This window comes from Austrofundulus limnaeus, unplaced genomic scaffold (assembly GCF_001266775.1).
Source record: "Austrofundulus limnaeus strain Quisiro unplaced genomic scaffold, Austrofundulus_limnaeus-1.0 Scaffold56, whole genome shotgun sequence".
Taxonomy (NCBI): domain Eukaryota; kingdom Metazoa; phylum Chordata; class Actinopteri; order Cyprinodontiformes; family Rivulidae; genus Austrofundulus; species Austrofundulus limnaeus.
The window spans coordinates 412,786-430,004 of record NW_013952458.1 but is presented as its reverse complement, the minus strand read 5'-3'; the positions used below and the strand labels follow the sequence as shown (position 1 = coordinate 430,004).

At 39.6% G+C, this 17,219-nt stretch overlaps 2 protein-coding genes across 4 annotated transcripts in view; one reads left to right on the top strand and one right to left on the bottom strand.

Annotated features, from left to right (window-relative positions):
- The window catches only part of ubap2l (ubiquitin associated protein 2-like), a gene marked incomplete in the record, with an annotated part of 22,406 nt that extends 8,164 nt beyond the window's left edge, over nt 1-14,242 (bottom strand). Inside the window, 22 exon segments of one of the 2 annotated variants that reach the window (XM_014009224.1) lie at nt 472-525; nt 618-706; nt 870-1,194; nt 1,363-1,429; nt 1,516-1,705; nt 1,791-1,830; nt 2,860-2,980; nt 3,127-3,299; nt 4,008-4,348; nt 4,428-4,626; nt 5,448-5,628; nt 5,760-5,845; nt 6,021-6,073; nt 6,154-6,213; nt 6,489-6,595; nt 9,800-9,845; nt 9,927-10,028; nt 10,363-10,537; nt 11,271-11,381; nt 11,989-12,066; nt 12,762-12,899; nt 14,164-14,242. In XM_014009224.1, coding sequence (XP_013864678.1) covers nt 472-525; nt 618-706; nt 870-1,194; nt 1,363-1,429; nt 1,516-1,705; nt 1,791-1,830; nt 2,860-2,980; nt 3,127-3,299; nt 4,008-4,348; nt 4,428-4,626; nt 5,448-5,628; nt 5,760-5,845; nt 6,021-6,073; nt 6,154-6,213; nt 6,489-6,595; nt 9,800-9,845; nt 9,927-10,028; nt 10,363-10,537; nt 11,271-11,381; nt 11,989-12,066; nt 12,762-12,857 — 2,694 coding nt within the window. 2 annotated transcript variants of the gene reach the window in all.
- A 733-nt stretch (nt 14,243-14,975) lies between these two features.
- Nucleotides 14,976-17,219, top strand: LOC106518110 (uncharacterized protein C1orf43 homolog; the record flags this gene model as incomplete). 2 transcript variants are annotated; one of them, XM_014009222.1, is given in 7 exon segments in its annotated part: nt 14,976-15,309; nt 15,436-15,505; nt 15,584-15,692; nt 15,773-15,826; nt 16,298-16,464; nt 16,558-16,616; nt 16,732-17,219. In XM_014009222.1, coding segments are annotated over 6 exon segments (660 nt in total). In that variant the 5' UTR covers nt 14,976-15,309; nt 15,436-15,442.

The window sequence follows — 17,219 nt, the reverse complement described above, 5'->3', positions numbered from 1 at the left end:
GCTCAGTTGGCCGCACCGTTTGTGTGCACCAGCTCCACTGTGAAGGAGGCTAAGCTAAGAAGCTAACCGGGAAGCGCGTGTGCTGTAAACAACCCTACTGATACGAGAGAAGTACCGAGCTGAACAAGACGACTGTAAATGAGAGCTGCTGCTTTGTCAGACAAATTTAATTTAATTTGGAAGCCTTATCAACACAGACTGGCTTCATTCACTTCCTCCACTGCCGTATGCTAAACTAACTACCAGACACTGCGCAGAAAATTGACGTCGTTCAAAACTTTCTGTTCTCTGATTGGCCCGAATGAAATTCTCCTGAAGAAATCCTTGTCTAYGGGAGAAATCCCAGACGRAGCARTGAAGGGAAACTAGAATTGAGCGGAGCTGTGTTGGAAGGCAAGGGCCAGAGCTAGGCCTATTTCCTAGGCCCATTTCCTAGGAGACGCTAGGTAGCTTCAGGTAAACAAAACTCACCAAAGGAAATCTCGTCTGCAGCATCTGTAGGTCATCGTAGCCRTACACCTGAGGCTGTGTTGAGGAGGAGAGGGAATAAAAAATAAGAGTTCCAAACTCAAATACATGACAAAAATAATCATCTCAGATCAAAGTGTGAGACTTACTGGGTAGGCGTGCAGTAGTCCAGGAGCCATAATGTAWGGGTTGGGCAGTAGAGGGGGCACTCCAGGTGGCAGGTTTGGAGGAGCTTTCCCTGTTTGAMAAAACATTTGTAAACTGATATAACTATGACTTGTTCCTTAACCTTCTTCAACAAAAAACATGAGTTGATAATAAGCCACAGTAATTATATTGTAGCCTAAAATATAGGATTTTAGCCGCTACAATAATAATGGGTATTTTAAGGAGTGTCCAACCTGAGGATGCTGCAGAGCTGCGTGTGGAAGAAGACGTCGCTGAAGAGGGGATGGTCGAGGGTGCTGTAGAGATGGACACTGCGGCAGGGACCRCTGACGGGGCACCCATCGAGGGAGCGTTGAGGCCCATGGTCAGGCTGCTGACTGGGCCTTGGCCAGAGGGTGTCGAGACTGTAGCAGGGCCCACCGAGGGAGCCTGAGGAGCCCCCAGTGACACCTGTGCAGCTGCCATGGAAGAGGAGGATTGTACTGGTGAAGGAGGCACGGCCGAGACAGAGGAAGGGAAGGAGGAATGCAGACTCAAGTCACCGTCTACGTTGGGATGCTGTAGAGACAAAAAGCAGATGTGCTTAWGATGGATGAAATTACATTTCCATTAAAGTGAGTGGACATTAATGTGTCCAAATACAACGGAAGGAAATGCAGCTAACAGACRATGGAGGGGAGAAAGAGGCATAAAGCATTCATACTTCCTGCCAGTTAAAGAGCTCACCAATAAGCTTGAGTTTGAAGTCCGAACTGAAGATGGAGCAAGGTTGTTCTGTTGTGATGGATGTGAGCTGTGAAGGATCAGAAAATAAATCACGTCTCACTTTGATTTCAYGATGAAATTAGGCACGAGTTGTGTWATTGATTTGCAYCCTACTTGTTGTGCTGTGGAGGGGGGATGGAGCTTGGGGGCAGGTCTTCGTTGTCCCCCAGGGCGCTCAGGGTGGTCTGATTGGTCGTGGTCAGTAACGAGGCAGGACCCGAACCGCTGTCTGCCAGGGTRCCCAAGCTGGAGACGGAGGATGGCGTGACCAAATCAGAAGCCGACTTTACTGATACTGCAGAAACTGCTGAAGACGAGAAAAGAGACTCAAATGAAAAAATCTGATTTTACTAATATTATCATTTAGAATAAGGAAAACAGAATCTTACCTTCCACAGACTGAGCTGCTTGTATTGAACTGTAACCATTCTGTAAAAGCAATGATCAATGTGAGCTCACGGGTTATTAATATGAAGTTTAAAAGGTGCTGGGCTGTTGAATTATGTATCAAAAAACTGTTGCTGTATATGTAGTCACACATAAAGGGCAGGAGATCCTTTCTGTTGTGAAAATTAAGAGTTTCTGATTATTTTGAATCAGAGGTTGAATCTCAACGAAAAGCATCCTYGATGTTTTCGTGTCTGTTTTTGTTTTTCTCTCAGGATGAATGGTAGCTCAAAGTAAAACTATAAGTAGGGTTTGACAACATTAGCTTAGCAGAACCTCATGAAACTATTGAAACTAGAGAATAAAGCAGAGATGGGCAACAATTCTGTCCGGCCCACCAAAAAACAAATATATCTTCTTTTATTATTTTTTTTAGGGAGGTAGACTATCTGTTCACAAAACTTCAAGGCAAACCTTTGTGTTAATGCTTAGAGACGCTGCCATGAAGGATAAGTCACCACTACAACACGTTGCACAAAGCTAAATATGAGAATATTGACGTCRCATAATACCAGAACCACAACCACRCAGGAGTCRGTACTCAAGRTGTCTTATGYTGTTACACTTCAGTTCGCCAAAGCAAGTGTTTATTTGCTTCAAACTTTTTGTATCCATATTAATCAAACAAGAGTACAATTRTTTTACATGCATTTGAGCWTGAAATACGTTAAGTAACTGCACTGTATGTTGGTTTAATAAACAGAAATACATACAAACATTTTAAAAATAGTAGTTTTTTTTTTTACATTTGGGTAAATGTGCACCCTTCTGGTAKYGTCAAMAAAAGAATTGTGGCACCTTYCATCATCTAAGTTGCCCATCCCTGTGACAAGAGCATCATCATCTTCACAAACGGTGAAGTTTTATAACTACAAAACTATTTACAAAGTTTCCAACAAGTCATTTTAAGAGAAATGAACAGGATGGAGCTGAGCACACTGGCTCTTCATTCTGCTACAATAACATGAATAAATATTTTGTTTCATTTTGTAAGTGAAACTTTGGTCTTACCTTGGACTGCATATCCTTCTGAGGAGAGGAGGAGACTGAAGGAGGGTAACGACGTGTTTGAGGTGCTCTCTGATCATACATCTCCATTTGGCTTGAATTGGAAAGGACTGGCGTTGACTCACTGGAATAAGTGAACAGATTATCAAAAACAAAAAATATATAGTGATTCTGACTTGAATACAAGTTAGATTGTGTTCCCTTCCTTGTAAAATATTCTTTTTATACTTGTACACACTTCATTCTGTTGAATATTTGGAATTTACCAACCTGCTGGGACTCGTGTACAGGCTGTTCTGAACTTGGTTACCAGGTGTCGTCGTGGCAGGGGTGGACTCGTACTCTTGTAGAACAGGTTCTGACCCAAACTGCAGCGCTCCAAACTGAAGATTGAGGCCTGAGATGTCTGTCGATCCAGGCATCTCCACTGCCATGGCTGGAATCTGGGTAGAAAAAATACRAACAATATTTGAGTTCTCTTATTATTAGTACTGTGTCCTAACAGGAACGTTTGCTTTCTTCATTTTAAACAAAAGTTGTGTCAATTATTACATTTTCAGGAGAATTAAGGAGCTGTGATGTGTAAATTTAAACTTAATGATGCTCTAAACAAAAACAGTGACTCAAATGAACAATTTTAATAAAATCTAATAAAGCCAGTAATGCTCAGCCTTAGTCCTCGAGGGCTTCTATCCTGCATGTTATAGCGGTCACATATTCATTCAACTCAGTGTTACAAAAAGAAACACACTATTTTAAAGTTTTTGTAAAACAAAAACAAAAAAGAAAAAAAACTTTGTAAATAAGATTTATTCAGCTAAACAAAATATCAGCATAAAATCAATCCTTGGACATGGGAAATATCTAAAAACAGATGTTTTTTCTGCTTTGACACACTTGATCTAAATAAAYGAGTGATTAAAAGGCATGAATGCATCCTGAAGAGCAGAGTAACAACTAAAACATGCAGGATAGTGGCCCCAGTGTTTAATTCAAATACATCTATTGTCCCTTTTATATAAAAATATTCACAAGTCAGAAAGCAACTAAACAGATCAGGTCTGAACAAGCACAATATGTAACAACTTGTTTTTCCTTGTAGCAAGTCAAGGTTTTTAGTTTTTTAGTTTCCTTCCAGCTCTGAATATCACCTTTGTTGTGATGGAGGTCCTCTTCTTTTGCTGTTTGAGTTTGTGTTGCTGCAGAGGCAGTGGACTTGAACCCTGGTTATCTGAGGAACTTGGGGAGACCTGCTGACCTAGAGAAGGTACAGCTGCCATTTTGGGGAGGGAGGACGCAGGCGGCGGCACCGCGTGGGGCGATGAGGTCGTCTGTGGCGGTAAGGAGGACGACGAGGAGACGGAGGAGGAAGGAGGCAGCCCTTTGTCCTGCAGGAAAACATCCAACATGGACGAGGTTGAGGAGGCAGCCTGGTAGGGCTGTCGCTTTGTAAAGGGTGTGTGGATCCCAGACTCGGACTGAGTCTTCATATCTGCGAAGGGGCAAAAACTGTGTTAAAGCGAACCACCTGAAAGCAGCTGAATGATTATTGCTGAAATGTTTTATCTCACCATATTGTCCCAGTGAGGAGGCACTGGTGTCCCAGGACGAAGGAGCTGTACTGGGAGGTCCAGTCTGGGAGTGCTGTGCAGCAAGCTGAGCCAGTGCCTGGGCTGTTTTATACTGCTCCAGGAACTGGGAGCCGGTGGTCCCTGTGCTAGCCCCTTTGGGTTCTCCAACTTCTCCAAATCCCTTGCTCAGCATGCTGGCCTGCAGAGTTGGTCAATCATAAAACACCCTTTAGGGCTGCAACTAACGATTATTTTAATAATCGATTCATCTGTTGATTATTTTTTGATTAATCGGCCAAATCATTAAAACAACTTAATTACATAAATATAAGTAGATATAAATCAATTTAATTCCTGTATAAATTAGGGTTGCAAGTTATCGATTAATGTGAAGTTGTCTGAAGTTGATTTATCTTATAGATCGACTAACAATTAATTGATAAGCAGCCATTTCCTTAAAAACAAGAGTTTTCTATTGAATCAAGAGGGTCTTTTCATAACATGAAGGATTTTTAAATAATATGGTAAATAAATACAACAATTGATTTTTCCAGCCATATTAAACACTGACTGGGAAAAAAAAAACAAAAATGTAGATTTCTCAGGCATTAATTAACTTGGTTATATCTATAAAACATAACAAAACAGAAATATAATCGGTTGCTGAATGAGGAGAACTGATAAAAAGAATAAAATATGTTTTTTAGATGTAAAAGTATAATTAAATTGTTATTATAATTAGTATTTATTTGCATTTAGAATTTATGATTTTTCTCTAACTCTACGTTTTGCTTCCTTCTTGATTGTTCCTTCTGTAGCTAAAACTGTGTTTTATGACCCAGTAAGCGGTTCTGAAGCAGCCCCCCAAAATAAAAAAAATTTAATAAAAAACGCAAATAGCCTCATCTTGTCTCCTAATAAAAAAGAATGTAGTTTAGATGAAGGAAATCAAGAGAGTATCGACATCAGGAGCCAAGTYGAAGGTTCAGTGATCGTTGCAGTGTTGCTGTGGGTTCTCACCATGCTGTGCTGAGAATAAGGAGGGTTGGAGGGTGTTTGGGAGAGTGGCACTCCTTGCTTRGAGTTGCTAAAAACCAGAGACTGAGACAGAGAAGGCGGCTGGGCAGCCTCCATGGGGGTGTTTTCTGTCTCGGAGGAGGAAGAGGGAGGAGTCTTTCCCAGCAGCACCGCAAGGTCAATCCTACGGACAGAAAGAAAAAACGTATTCATCACTGATAAAAATATTATTTTATTCAACTCTAATTTCTAGTTTTGTTATTAAAATGATCTGCAAATCCTTTTTCTTTAATTGTTTGGCTCAGAGTRACCCACCTCTGTCCTTTGGTGATTGTAACATTCTCTTGTGGCAGAGGCATTGATGCCACACTGGAGGCTGTGAAAATTTTGGTCTCTGATAGCTGCAGAAGAAAAGAAACAAAACAAAACACAAGATAAAGTTGGAAGGAAGTATGTCAACACCCTCGGAGCCAGAAAGAACCATTTCTGCCTCAGCAACATCACTGTAAATACTGTTAGAGATCAAACTATCCCCAGGAAGTGCTTATACTTTTAAAATCCAAACAGAACACTCACATCTTCATTCCAGTCCTCKGTACCCCACTCCTCTGGGGCAGACCTCCAGGCACCTGAGAGTCAACAAAACTGTCAAGTTTTGTTTTTGTTGCAGACAAACTGAGCTTCAATAGAAGTGTGAAAAGGGTCTCACCAGGAGCAGACTCAAACTTGGGTGGGTAATTTGTTCCCTCTCCTGCAGAGTACTCCAACCCTGAAAGATCGATTAGGATATGAAGAATAATGAAACACAGCAGCTTTGATACAAACAACAACTACAGTTGTTTGTTCTAACAGAGAAACTTTTTAAAACCAGGTCTGGGAGTGGATATCTTCGTAAATTAAACTTATAATCCAGACTTCAAGAAATGAGCGAACCCTTCTTTCATCTTAGATTTACAACCTTTTTCGAAGCATGAATATTTGGATGCTGGGCAGATGAGAAAAAAACATTTTCTAAGCAACGACTTCACAGATGAATTAACTTACTTGCTCCCTCCTCTAACTCCACGTTTCCCGTGTTGTTCCAGGTGCTGCCCCCTCCATAGTTGTCTTCTGTTTGGGCTGGTTCTGCATAGTCAGCAGGGTTGAAAGTTCTGGTAAAGAGAGATAAAAAGTGAGTCAAGTGCTGAACATCCACTAACAGCTTAAAGAGGTTAACTAGAGCTGTTAACCAGGGGAAATAATTAAGTGTTGAACAAACAAGTGATTGTGAATGACTCAGAGCTCTTACCACACCAAATTTAATTTGTATGTAGGTCTGTAAGAGTAAAACTGGCAATTTATAGCTATTTTTGTGTGCTAAGATTAATTAGCTGTGGTGGCCATCTCACGTTATTCAGCTATAGATACATCTAATGAGATTGACCTGTCATTAGATGCTGGGGAAATTAAACCTGGTGCAATATGATCGAGAGCACCAAGTCAACCAAGCCCTTTTATTATCAGTTTGTTGTTCAAATCAAGATGCAGTCCAGGCTTGTGGGAACTGCACAAAGGTCAAGTTTCAGTGAGGTCTATTATATTTTAAAAAGAGGAATAATATTTATTTTGATAGTAAGTGCAAAATTATCCAATTTCACAACAATGGAGTCACTTATCAAGTGTATTTTCCATTATAAGACAAACAGCATGGCATCAGTTTCTATTTCATGCACTTTCTGCTAAAATAATATTTGATAAGAAATGTTTTTCCATATGCACTCTAGAAATTTTTATTAAATAACCAAAACATTGTCAAATGCTACAGTGGTGGAGACAAAAACTTAAAAGTTCATGTGTGATTAGAGCAATGATTTAGCAAACACCTATGCTTACATAGTACCCACAAAAGTTTCACTATTATGACACTACCTACATTAGAAAAATCTTACAAAAACAAGCTAAACTGCGTAACGGAAAAGGATCAAAACTTAAAAAACAGGCAAAGAACTCGCCTCTTAAACATGAATATAGATTTAGGAAAAAAAAGAAAGCAATAACAAGCAATATAACAAGAGGACAATCTTTTCCCCTCTTACCACAACCCAAAACAGCAGCATAAGCAAAATGCCTTAAACCTGCTGGAGCCAGCACTGTAATAACCACTCTGCATCACACAAAAAGTCTGTGAATGCAAAACAAGCCGATGTGTTTTTAGTCATGGTTTGTCAAGTTTAAAAATCTAAAATACTACAAACATTGGCTACACAAACGCTACAGTTACACAGCTTTAAAATATGTCTATTACATCTCACCATTTTCCCTCATAAGTAATTGATGTTAAATATTTGTTTTTTTTTTGAAAACCATGTCCAGCCTGGAGTTGGGAGCACACTGCCAATCATTCTCTGCTTTAATTGATGTATAATTATCAGGCTTCATTCATTTAAACCAGGTGTGATGGAGTCGGGACACTTCTTTCAAATAAAAACCTGCAGGACGGTGGGCCACGAAAAACCGAAACATAACCTAAACATTGTAGAGTATATTCATCACACATTGTAGAGTATATTCATCACATCCTGTCTGGCTATACAGCAAGAGATTTATGTTGTCAGTGCAAATATGGCCTAAGAGAAAAGAGTAGTCACCAGCTTTACAGGCTATTAATACTGAGACTCCACAGCTTCCGTTTTCTATTAATACACAACCTGAGCTGGGTAAAGCTGGTTCATTCAACACAAGCCAACTCTTTCTGATGGCTACAAAAGATTCTGGCAACATGCATCACCTTACATCAAACAGGGTTTCTGCAGGCTTCACAAAATCAAACTTAAGACTTTTAAACGACCCTTTTAAGACCATTAAGAATTAAATTTAGGACGTATTTCCCAACAAAAAAATGCTGCAAACTCATCCCTTTGAAGCAAGTGATAAATTAGCATTTTCCCATGTTAGCGACAGCTYTTCTCCTTTTTCTGCATCCAGTGATGACTCGCCAAAAAAAAACGAAAGCTGATTGGCAGCAATATAGATTGTGTGTTTGTAGTGTAACTATATTCAATTGATAAATAAGTGTTGAAGGGTCATGTTATTGATCATTATAGGTAGTTACATTAGCGTTAAGACCTATTTGAAATAATTTAAGACTTGAAAGCAATAATTTASTGAATTTTAAACTTTTGTAAAGACTTTTCAAGACCCTGCAGAAACCCCGAGCAAAAAATGTTTTATAATCCAATCATAAAAGTTCATAAATCTCTGATCAATGTTTTATTAGTGATTCGGTGTTTCCTTTATGATGCTTAGATATTAAAGCAGATGTTACTCATGACACAAAAACAAGCCTGACCACCATCATCGCATTGCTCAACAATAAAATAATAAAGACCTTAGTATAGGGTGCTGTCTGTGAAGCAATGACAAACTCCATGCAGGTAAACTACTTTTGAAACAAAAAAGCTCAAGCTGTTGCTGCTCTGAGACCTATAGAAAGATTAGGAACCCACTTCACCCAGAAAAACTTTAGTTTAGAATCTATGAAAGCAAAAAATAAATTACAAGACATTTTTACAACATTTCTGAATACAGACTATGTAGACCTTGCATAATATGGAATCCAGTGGTCAGTGTTTGCAGAACCACTTGAACAAATCTGATTCATACAAAAGCTTTGAGTTACAGCCTCTGAACTGCACACAGACAGACATTCATTAAAATGTTAGTGGCTCAGATGTTCTGCTTTGTCTTATTAAAGACAGAAAATTAGATTCTATCTTCTGAGAAGGAAGCCACACAGCTCTTGACCTCAAAAACACAAGGCATTACTTCAGCAGAACCCAAAAGGTTTTACAAGTCCTCCTGCAGAGCGAAGCCACTGCATTTCAGACTGAACCAGACTCTGAAGCTGCCCGTTAAAAAAAAAAAAAAAAAAAAAGAACAATGGAATGAATCAGGGATGTCATCGCAGACACTTCCTCTGTTATGACACTTGACTGCCAGTAAAAGATGTTAAAGCATCGACTGGCTCTCGGGCGTGAACACACGCCCCCCACACACAGTGAAACTGAGACAAATGCCACAAAAACCAGACTGATAAACGCTGCAGCCAAGAGGGGAGAGGACAGTTAGCTCTTCAGGTTAATGTTGCATATTTTGCAGATCTATCCAAGTTTCACTAAAACAGAAATATTTAGATGCTACTCTCTCCACTGAGAAACTCAGCCCACGCCGCTCCATCTCATTGGATGGAGTCTGGCCTCCCTCCTTTGGATTAAGGCTAAACAATAGACTTGGGTTCTGCTCTCTGGTGACCATGGAAACAGGTGAAAGTGGAACAAAARGCTGTCTGGATTTAGGCAACACAGGTATTCTCTTACCCCATGCCCTGTGCAGAAAACCTGCCTCCTCGCCGTCCAGATACTCCTGAGGAGAAATTCAGAGTCACTTTTAGTTTGATGCTGAAACAAAAACAAAAAGGGCACAGGATACTTTAACTTTGCTCACCGACAGTTCCCCGTCCCCTGCCTCGACCCCTTCTACCTCGCTCTGCCCCTCTTCCAGCCACTCCAGCTTTTCCTCCATCCAAGCCGTTCTCCTGACCACGGACTTTTATTATAAAGAGAGAAAAACAACAAGATAATAAAACTCTGAACTGCATGTGGACCTCGGGCAAAAAGAATTTAAAATATGTCACACTGAGCACACAAACTTGCAAAAAACAATGATGCAAGCAAGATTTTAATTGAGTTTAGTTTTACATTACATCATGTAGCCATCAAACCAAATTTTACCAGCTGAGGTGCTGATAAAACAGTTCAAACAAATCACCAGCAATAAGTGTGTGGTTCCAAAATATTGCATTTCAACCGTGTTTATTCTTGTAAATAAACAAATTGGTGAAAAAACTGAGAAAAGCACAACAAGGAGTGTATAAACTCACACTCTCGCCCCCTGCTTGCTCCACGGCCCTTGCGTGGTGGTCCACCTCGACGACGTGCTGCATCTTTATCCCCTCCTTTCTCTCTGTTCTCTTTTCCTTCCTCTCCGGTTTCTGCCTGGCTGATTTCCTTTTGACCTGACACTCCTTTCTTCTTACCCACCATTTCCCAGGAGTCCTTAAGAAACCAACAGTGCCAAAATACTGCTTCAGTCCTGGGTCGTTTCTTAATAAGACGGTCTGAAGTTGCCAGGCATGGGCTACTGGCTCAATAAATACATCTTAACCTAATGTTAGTGTTTCTGTACATGGATAAATCCAAGTAAATTATCACTTCTTGTTTGTTGAAGATGGTGGAATTTGAAGTTGTGTGAGCCTGCAGCTACTTTAAATGAAAAATAAATTCAACTCATCAGCATTTATGCTCCAGCAAATCATGTTGGTTTGCAAACATTTCCTCCTCTGAGGCGATATCTTGATAATCAAAGTAGCTGATGTCTTATCAAGTACAATAAGACAAATTTCCACTTCATTATGGGTTTTCATTTACATTCAGACAGCTAAAATAATATTTCTGGACACACATAGCAAAGCTGCTTTAAGTACTTCGAATCTTTTTCATACAGAAAAAAGTTAGACACTTAGTTGATTAGTGCATTTCATTCTGAAAATGATGCAGGTGTCGAACGAAGCTCAACAACAAAGCAAAAGAATGCAGTGTTTTTGTAAAAAAAATAAGTTAAATTTTAAGCATTTTTTTTAAAACGTGATTTTAAAATGTCTGAAGAACAATTCCTATCTCCATWTTATCACTAAAGACGTATCTGTTCAGCTTGCCTAACAAAAGTTATCCAAGCCCGGGTAGCACTGATGTCTCTAGAATCTGCCCCCGGGACAAAGCATTTACTCACAGTGTCAGGGCTACCCTCCAGCAGCACATTAATGGCTCTGTTGACATCTCCGTTGCAATCATGCAGCGCGATCATCGACTCATCCTGGTCCTTTCCTGTGATGTCGATCAGCTGAAAGAGGTGGAGCGGAATCATGAGACACAGAAACGACCCACAGCGCGCATTTCTTTGGTATCTCAGTGGAAAAAGGAAACCATTCAAGCTATTATTATGGMAAATGTGCAAATTATTTAAAAATGAATTATAGTGTAGGAATGCAAGATTAGCTACAGAAGAAGACAACAGACAAAATTAATCAGGGTAACATTATAAGTGTCAATAGTTAACAGTAAATTCAGTCAACTCTGACACCTCATTATTTAAGTTTTGTAAATAACACATTGTAAGCCACCAAGCAAAAGAATAACTTTATTTCTATTTTTTGTTTTTGAAAGAAAGCAGATATTTTGACATGGCTAAAATGTCATGTGACAGCTGAAGAATTCCAGCAAAGTCACGAACAGCTTCCAGCTTAACTCATCTTAAATTAGCAAGTCTAACCTGCACCTTCTTGAATTAAAGAGATTCATTTCCTTGGGAGGTTATTGCGCAATTTCCTGCAGAATTAATAAACTTTGTCCTGCACTTTTCTAGAATAAACTCCCWAGTTAAAACAGACGCTTGCCAGTTTACCAAGGATAAACTGCTTAATGCAGTTTGCAGAAAATCAGCTGCTCACCTGTTTAACTTTTTCTTCAAAGTCTGCATCGTTGTGGTCTGAAATCATTTGCGCGAGTCTGATCTGCTCTGCGGTGGCCTGTTCCAAGAAAAGTGAAACATTAAACATTTGCATCGACAAAAAACATAAGATTTTTTGATTGTTTTTGTGGAAACACAGGAAGAAACCTATATTTAGTGTTTTAGGAAATCTTCAGATCATAAAGTAATTATAAGAAGATAAATTGTACAGGAAATCAATAGTTAACCATCAATGTATTTGCTTTCTCTTTCACCGCATTTTTATGGCAGAGCAGCACTGGAAGGACAAAGTTTTGATCCATTGTGTGGTTACTATTAATAAAGAAAAACATTATTTACATCACTATTAATAGTGTGCAAGTTTTCAAACATTTGCACATTTTTATCACACATAGATTTAAACACAATCTAGTATTGAAACTTTCTAGAGGACAGAACGTGCCAAAACATCTCAGCAATGGCCTGTGTGATGAGATTTCTCACTTGTTACTTAGAGTATAGTTTGTGATTCAGATTCTGCACCATTATGAGAATCATAGACAGAAATCAGAGATTTCCCTTATACCAAAAATTTGACTTAATTCTGCAGATTTACAAACAGGGATGTAACATCTACCACAAAACCCTAGAGAGGTTCAAGCTATGCAGAAGGTAACTGAAGTTTCCAAATGTGACGTGATAACTCTGCATACCACATTTTGTAGTGAACTCTGGTGCAAATCATGGTGGAYGTGTGCCGTGTGGTGCAGGTACCTGAGGCCTCTGCTTGTGCTGTGTCTGGCTCTGTGTCTGGCCTTGTGTCTGCTCCCAGCTGCCCCGGGCTCGGTTCCCGCCCATGGACGTCATCATTTACAGTATATACAAATAACAGTATTTACAAAGAAATAACTCCTGAGGAGAAAGGRAAAAAAAAGAACAGGAGAAGTGTTACAAACCTGTGACTTTGACCTTTGTCTGTCATATACGTGTCTGTTATATTTGAGTAAATACTTCCTCAACAACTGGTAGCAATATCATTTTATGTTGGGGAAGCAAGGAGTGCATCCAGTTTCATTCACAAATACAACAGAGATACATTTGTTTTTATTTCATTTCTAAGATGTGCATCAAAACTAGCACCTGGGATGACTCGGGAAAGAGACGTGCCTTGTTGCACACGTTATTTACCTAAAACACGACGCAACACTTTACACCTATCTGAAGCAAAATGTGGTTTTCAACCAGATGATTATAAAAATTCACGTTTGAGCTGCGTTTAATAATAGATAAAACTAAAACAGGAGCACAGACCGTCACGCACAGTTCGCAAAATTATTACTGCCATGTTAAGTGAAAAGTTAATCTTGCCCAGGTTACGTAAAACCCTGTTTTGACCAGCTTAAAAACAAACTCAGGGCCCGTCGATCGTATCCCACATCTAGTGGCCAGCCACATGGCCAAAATGCTAGCTCACTGGCTAATACTTGGAGGAAAACATCCTATATCTGAAACCCTTTTGGTGGGCTTCCGCTTCTCAAGGCTTCACCTCATGGCGACAACGAGGCTAACTTTGCAAGGCTAACACGGCTAACACAGTGCGGAAACCTGCGCATACAAAGCAACTCGTGTTAGCTCACTTAGCTTAATAGCCAACAGGTTAATTAGCTTATCATGTACTAGCAGGCAGGGAAGATTTAATACTCGAATGATTAAAAATAATGAAAAAAATTTAAATAAATAACGCCCATTAACGGTCGGGCAGTGAGTTACAAGCTGAATGCTAACAACTAGTAGCGAAGAAAGGTTTCGCACCGCTGGGCAACTTTAGCTTCGTTAGCAAATTAGCAGCTTATATACTGCAAAACCCAGAACCAATGTGGCCCGGGTATAATCCGATCCCGGAGCTGTCGACTTGGAAAATGCCGAGGCTTTAGGCAGGCCTACAGGCCGCTAAAATGAAAATAATAACAGGCGATACTGACCAGAAAAACCCGGCTCAATATTACACCAAAGCTACACGACACCGGCCGACAAGAGAGGGCTCGTTGTCGACCTTCTGTTTTGGATGTAAAGCTAAAGTTGTAATCCCTGAGCTTAAAGTGATTACAACTATTTTGAGAAAATATAAAATTAAAGAGCCGTGTAGCTMCCACAACAAACGAGAGGCTGAATTTACCTGTTTCTTTTCCACTCTGACACCACTGAGAACTGCGTCACGTGGTTCACAGAGCGCTTCGAGGAAACTGGACCTGCACCACGTGACCAAGCTACAGTTTGACGTGATCAACAGTCATAACAAGTCAAGACAACAAAACTAGAGCTAAATATGTGCTTTATAAAATAAATATCATAAATATTCTTAAGCCACAACCCACAGGTATCAAAATAACAACAAAAAAAGATATAGTAATACAGAGTCATACAACTTTTTAAGACATTTTAGCCGATCCTTCAATTTAAAACCAATGTTTACAATAAAAAGGCACATTTGTATGCCTGTCATGCCTGTCAAACTAATTGTTTTAGTTGTGTTTCGGTATTTTCCGCAAACAAAATTAAGTTACAACAAACGAGACTTACTATAATTTTTTTTATCTAAACAAAACATGCAGCTGTCCTCTCTGAGATGGGATCTCAGTTTCAAATAGCTGCAAATAGCCACAGTCWACGCATTGAAAGTGTCTGATAAAAGCAGAACAAAATACAGAAAACAGGAACAAGTTTCCAGCATCTGAAAAACACAATCTATCTGGAAATGGTCAGGTTCAAGGACTGAACCGAAAATAAGAGAAAGCTAAATAGTTATATACATTCCTATCTAAGAGTACCAACAGTCAATAAAATATATTTTTTGTTGTTAATTTTACTGTACTATGCAAAAATACAAAAGTGTAAGCATTTACAATTGTTTACAGTTGTAAWATGATGTGTGTCACATTTATTTTGGTATTAACATGTCCCACCAGTAGGGGGCGGTAATGCACCATGACGTTGCTCACTGCACGGCTGGTTGTTTTTGTCGCTTCAAAGCTAGCTAAAGCCCTTAGCTAATGCTAAACTGCGTAAACACTTTCATGACATTTATGATCTTAAAGAAGAGTTCCTGCGCGATTAATATGTACTTATTTATCTGAGAAAGGCTATTCTTAAAGCTGTGATGGGATCATTCCTTTGCGTCCGGTGCTTCTTTGTTAATTATTCTTAAAAATGAACCTATTAAATTTGGGATGTAGCCTTATGTTATTAAGTGAGTAAAAGCATGGCAGACTCGTCGCCTTTGTCCGGGGTTAATGTGGTTTTGGTGATGGCTTATGGAAGCTTGGTAAGTCACCGTTTTATAATATGTAACACGTAGTGATGTGGCTCTATTAGTAAAGCCTTGTTACATTTGGCTACTATTTTATTTATAATTACAGGTGTTTGTTCTGCTGTTCATCTTCGTCAAAAGACAGATCATGCGTTTTGCAATGAGATCCCGCCGTGGACCCCATGCTCCTATCGGCCACAATGCACCAAAGGTAAAGTGCCACGTAAAAAGCTGTTTCCCGAAGGCAGTCAAGTTTAACATTTACACAGTTTCCTTTTTTATTTTTCAGGGTTTAAGGGAAGAGATTGACTCCAAGCTGTCCAAGGTCCACAATATTCATTTTGAGCCTCGTCTCTTATCAGAAGAGGATGACAGACTCAGGCGGGGATCACAGATAAGTCAGTRATAGTTCATGCTTCCTAATTTATTGCAATAAGCATTTAGTTTTGTACCAAAATAACTTCCCGTACTTTCACAGGTTGCTACAACTATCTGTACAGAATGAAGGCTCTGGATGCCATTCGAGACTCAGGTGAGATCCCTGCATATAAGACTTATACCTTGCATTTTAAATGATATATCTACAAGTAGATGCYTCATACATCTAAAATCCTGACAGACAGTTTATTAAAACTTTTACCTAAAAAGCTTTATCTTAAAAATAATGATTGATTATCAGCAAGATAACAAATGCAYATTTGTTGCACATTGAAGCCATTCATACCTGTTTTTAGCATCTGATTGCTCAGAATGGAATTTAGCAACAGGTCTGAACAGCGACTAAGTTTGATGCAACCATATATACTGCATGCCTTTCAAGGGTGGCAAAACACCAGTGCACACATCTTTTATCAGTGCATCTCTAAAAMTAAATATTAAATTAATAATTAAGATCTTCACTTTTCTTAACTTGTAATACTGTGATCAGTTTTTTTTTTTTTTAAATAATGATTCTTGTCCCCTTGTGCAGCTTCATCTTTACCAACATTTTGTTCCCATKCAGGGATTCCTCTGCAGGAGATCAGTGGCAACCCCAGTGCGTTCACCGGTCGCAGCTTCAGGAACTGGCTGGTGGAGCTGCGGAATTCCCACTCCCTGATCAAGAGCAGCCGCAGCGCGCTCATTGACCGCTTACTGGAAGGCTACGACAACGCTCGCCACGGAACCGGGGTGGGCAAACATCCTCAGTAAAAACATGCAAACAGAAGCTATAACACATGTATGAGCTGTTCTCACTGATTTGACTTGAACTGGGTGTTTTAGATGTTCGGGGAGGCAGAGTTTCTTGAATACCAGCGAGCTCTAAATGAACTGCTGGACGTGTAAGAGCTGCTGTGCTTTTAGTTTTGTAACATTATTAGAACAAGTTATTCTAACGTTTAAGTGTCTTACAGTGTTTAGATTTTTTTTGTTTGTTTTTTTCCATACCTCCTCTAGTGTGAAGGCCTACTCCAGCAGCACCAGCCTGGACCAGCAGCACCAGTCTGCAGCCAAAGACCTGACGGGCTCCCCGGTCCGCAGCACCCCGTCCACCATCCAGGTCACCTACCTGCCCTCTACAGGTCAGCGCAGCAAGAGGCCCAAACACTTCCTGGAGCTCAAAAGTTTCAAAGACAACTACAACACGTTGGAGAGCACGCTGTGACAGCCGCACAACATCGGACAAAGCTACTGTTTTTTTTAAGTTGAGCTTTAAAACTGTAAATGACAGGTCAAGTTTGGAAAAAAAAACTGCATTTGATATTTTTAATCCTAATTTGAACCGACTGAATCACAGTTAGAGGATACATTTAATTGTGAATAACCTGGCAAAGACGTTATTCTCGGTTAAATCCAATTTATTTAATATTTGTTTTTACAAATTCAACGTTGGTTTCTAAGTATGTTTGTACAGATGTAGCATATTTATATAGACAATTATAACT